The sequence below is a fragment of the Chenopodium quinoa genome, unplaced genomic scaffold (assembly GCF_001683475.1).
Source record: "Chenopodium quinoa cultivar QQ74 unplaced genomic scaffold, ASM168347v1, whole genome shotgun sequence".
NCBI classification, from domain to species: domain Eukaryota; kingdom Viridiplantae; phylum Streptophyta; class Magnoliopsida; order Caryophyllales; family Amaranthaceae; genus Chenopodium; species Chenopodium quinoa.
The window spans coordinates 555808-560353 of record NW_018743212.1 but is presented as its reverse complement, the minus strand read 5'-3'; the positions used below and the strand labels follow the sequence as shown (position 1 = coordinate 560353).

The following is a 4546-nucleotide window of genomic DNA, read 5'->3' as shown; positions in this document are numbered from 1 at the left end:
GTACTTTGCGAAAATTTTCTACCTAAAAAAATTCTACTCCTCTGTGTTTAAATAAATGAAACGATTTAACTTTTTGCGCTATTAATCTAATTTACTTTAACTAATGTTTGTAATTTATATATATAATCATGCGGTTACTTGTTAGAATCGTTTCAATGAATAGTTTATTAATAATCAATGAATAGTTTAGTAATACTCAATTATTATAATTTTTACTTATTAATAATTAAAAATATTATCAGTCAAAATTTTACATTGATATACGTATACAAGGAAAATGTTTAATTTATTTAAATATGGAGAGGTCATTTTTTTTTTTTGAAAAGCATTGTAAATTATAATACCGGCTGCAGGTCAATTTACTATTACCCCCAGCTCCGAATAATCCTACGGAGTACAATTGTAGCCTCATCAAATAACTCCAATTCTCCAATAGTCGTCAATAAATTATTACGTATGCCTAATGATGTCATCGGATACTTAAACTATGACATATGAATATATGATCAATAGTATTACGTACAAATTTTGACAGATAATATTCCAAGTATTATTAAATGCTATCACTTATTATTTAAATTTAATACTACTTATGAACTAAATAGTGGTTGCTCACTACGAGTACTTGGTAATTTAATTTATTTGCATGGCCCATTACACTTTTGTGGTTTAAAATTATAAAAATTTTGACCATAAGTTATCACCAATCTATAAAAATAAAGGTAATACTTATTTTTTTTTTTTGCATAAATGGAGTAGGAGATATTTACATTTTACTCCGTAACATACTTTTTGGAGATTGTAAAATGTCAAATTAAGGAAAGCAAAAAAGAACAAAGGAAGTGTTGGTATAAGATTGTAACTCATACATTAGAATTGTGAGAGCCAATTACACTAAAGGCACTTTAGGTTGAAGATTTTTATTAACCAAATAAGTGGATCACAAATAAGAGTTCTATAAATATAAAGGCAGTGGACGAAGGAGTGATAAAGTTGGTTCATTTATTCATCATATCAACATTTAAAAATTTATAATATGTTATACAGTATATATTGCCTATTTGGTAACTGACTACAAATCATGATGATAAGAGTAAATTTGTGTATAAATCTATGCAATTTTTACCATCTAACCAGAAGTAGGCATGTAGCTAGAGCTAAATATAAATATTTCCGTGCAACCACTCTTTTTTTTTTTTGCTCATTATAAAATATTTCCTCATTTGTATTACATTACATAGTTCTAAAAGTAAGTACCTCGAGTGGGGTGTCGAGTGAGTCCCTGCTAGGGTTTCAATCTGTCTGTCGATATAGTGATTATGGTGATTTGGTGCTCCTTGTTTGTCGTTTTTCTTGCTTCGATTGAATTGACTTGCGATATGGCGGACGATCTTATGAAGGAATGGGAGAAATTGAAACTTACTGAGGCGGAAAATACTGTTTTTATGCCTCCGATGAATGATGAAACTGGCGATTCTACCAAAGAACGTCTAGAATTATCCCTGATTAAATTACTAACAACTAAACCTTACAATCTAGAAGCTATGAAGAGGGTTATGAAGGGTTTATGGAAATTGATTGATAATGTGGCGATTTGTAGGATTGATACAAACCTTCTCGTCTTTCAATTCTTTACGGAAGAGGATAAAAATCGGGTACTTGATGGAAGACCATGGGCTTTCAACCAACAACTCTTATTGCTTAAACCAATTCTCGCTGACGAACAACCATCGAATATTAATTTTGACCAATCCCCTTTTTGGATCAAAATGATTGATGTCCCTTTTGGAAGTCGTAATGCGAAGTTCGCTCAGGAAATTGGTAACCATATTGGAGAATTCTTGGAGTATGTGATTAAGATCCTTTAGGGTGGGATGAATTCATGAGAGTGAAGGTAATGGTGGACATTACAAAATCCCTTAGAAGAGGGATGAAATTAGCCATGGGACCATCAGTGTCACGATGGATCAACTTTAAGTATGAAAGACTGGGTGGCTTTTGTTTTTATTGTGGCAAATTGGGGCACATTGACAAAGACTGCATTGAGCAAGACTTGGTGAGTGGTGATGATGAAGTTGTATTTCAATATGGCCCATTTATGGTGGCTTCACCACTGCTACGCTCGAAGGCTGTTTTGGCAGAAAGAGAAAAAGAAAAGAAGTTGGTAGAATCTTTCTCTGGAAGGACACATGCGCGTAGAGTGTCGTACAATGATCCAAAAACTGTTAAAATCGGACCTCTGAGTGCAGCTAGAAAGCTACTTTTTACCCCCTTAAAGGAGCTTTCCCCTTATCCGAAAGAGAGAGAGGCGAGATTAATTTGGGTGGTTGATGACAGTAGCAAGAAATTGGTGCTAAGACCAAATGCAGTTAGAAACGTGAGAAGGAATGATGATGGGAATGTTATAGAGGGGGATGGTAGGGATGGGATTTACCATCCAAATTCTGATGGGGAGGGAATAATAATGTAGGGGAATATTGCAGGGAAGAAGAGGTGTGAGTTGTTGGAAAAAATTTCTGAGAGTGGGGAATTGTTGAGGGGGACGGAGGTCAGTGGGGGCAAGGGGTGTGAGCTATAATAATACTGGGGAAGGAAATGTGATACATGGCACAATTAGGGGCAAGTGGAAGAGGGTAGTCAAAGAGGGTGTTTGAATAGTGGATTTGATTATATGGATACTTTTGAGGTGTTTGTGATGCCTGAGACAAATAAAAAAGGGGAGCAGATGTTGTGGAGGAGGGGAATAATGATAGTGCTGGATACAACAGGGTTAAGAAGGGGAAACAGAGTCAAATTCAAGTAGTTGAGAAGAACACATTTGAAGTAGAGGGACACCCAAGCCCTCGAAAAACAATGAAAATCATAAGTTAGAACTGTCATGGGCTCGGCAACCCATTGATAGTTACAGCCCTCCAAGATATGTGTTGGAGGGAAAAGCCGAACATTGTCTTTGTAATGGAGACAATGATTGATGATTAAAGACTTGAGAGAATAAAAAATAGGTGTGGTTTTTCGAATGGGATTTGTGTTAGTAGTGTTGGGAAGTCCAGCGGTATGGGTTTTTGGTGGAAAGATGTAGATGTGGGAATGTTTTGATACTCAAAGCACCATGTTGTTGTGAATGTGCTTAATGATGAAAACTCCCCTCATTGGTGTGCTATTGGCATATACGGGTGGCCCGAGACTTCAAATAAACATAAGACATGGGAACTAATGACTTCTCTAAAAGCGAATTGCTATGTTCCATGTATTATGTTCGGTGATTTCAATGAGGTGACGAGTAATGCGGAGAAAGAAGGGGGTGCTCATAGAAGTGAGAGGTTAATGGACTCCCTAAAGGCATCCATTGATAATTGCCGCCTCCGTGACTTGGATTTTACTGGGAGTATTTTTACTTGGGAAAGAGGAACTTCTATTGCAACCTATGTTCGTAAAAGACTTGACCGATTCCTTGCGGATGATGGTTGGTGTGCTTTGTTCCCAGATTTTATGGTGAGAAATTTCCCTATCGATCAATCCTATCATGCCCCAATAATGGCGTCACAAAAAAAGAAGAATGATGACAGACCGAATGAGAGCTCCTTCAAATTTGAACCCTTATGGCTTTCGAAGGATAAATGCGGTGAAATTGTGCTTGATGGGTGGAATGGTGGTAACAATCTGAGCATTTCACAGAAAATTGGTCGTTGTGGGGAATTCCTAGCTTCTTGGGTTGCTGTTGAATTTGGGTCCACAAAAAAAATCGAGAAGCAATTGCGAGTTCTTAAACAAAGACAGATGGATGGTGCCACTCTAGAGAGATGTCAATCTTTGTCCATTGAGCTTAATGATCTGAGAAGACTAGAAGAATCTTATTGGTTCGTGAGAGCAAGGGCAAAACGAGCTACGTGATGGGGATAAAAACACAAAATATTTTCATCACAAAGCTTGTCAAAGGAAAGCTTAGAATCGAATCGATGGCTTGATGAACAATGAGGGTGTTTGGAAAACTCAAAGGGTTGATCTCGAAAGGCTTATTACTGCCTATTTTGCTGACCTTTTTGCAACCAACTCTCCTACTGGTTTCCAGGGAGCTCTTGAAGGGCTAGGCCAAGTTGTAACAGAAGATATGAATGTCGTTCTGGATAAAGAACCAACCGGAGAGGAAATCAAAGCTGCTTTGTTCCAAATGCACCTAAATAAGGCTCCCGGCCCTAATGTTATGCACGCTTTATTCTTTCCAAAATTCTGGCATATTGTTGGTCCGGACATTATTGGTTTTGTGAAAGGATGGCAGAGAGGGGAAAGGGATTTGAATGCTATTAATAATACTTGTGTTGTTTTAATCCCGAAAATGAAAGATCCGAAGCTTATTTCGAATTTTAGACCCATTAGTTGTTGCAACGTTATTTATAAAATAATATCAAAAACAATGGCAAATAAACTAAAGGGTTTCCTTAAGGATGTGGTTTCACAAAATCAGAGTGCATTTGTCCCACAAAGACTTATTATTGATAATGCAATTGTGGCCTTTGAGATTTTTCATGCTATGAAGAGAGGGGGTGAT

The 4546-nt window shown here is 36.8% G+C and overlaps 1 protein-coding gene across 1 annotated transcript; it reads left to right on the top strand.

The window, feature by feature from the left end:
* The first annotated feature begins 3213 nt into the window (after positions 1–3213).
* On the top strand, positions 3214–3891 carry LOC110734576. Its single transcript, XM_021914742.1, has one exon. The coding sequence runs from the start codon at positions 3214–3216 to the stop codon at positions 3889–3891; it is 678 nt and encodes a 225-aa protein (XP_021770434.1).
* The last annotated feature ends 655 nt before the right edge of the window (positions 3892–4546 follow it).

Excerpts from the sequence above, each read along its gene's own strand:
- LOC110734576 (XM_021914742.1), top strand. The coding sequence starts at position 3,214 with ATGACTTCTCTAAAAGCGAATTGCTATGTTCCATGTATTATGTTCGGT.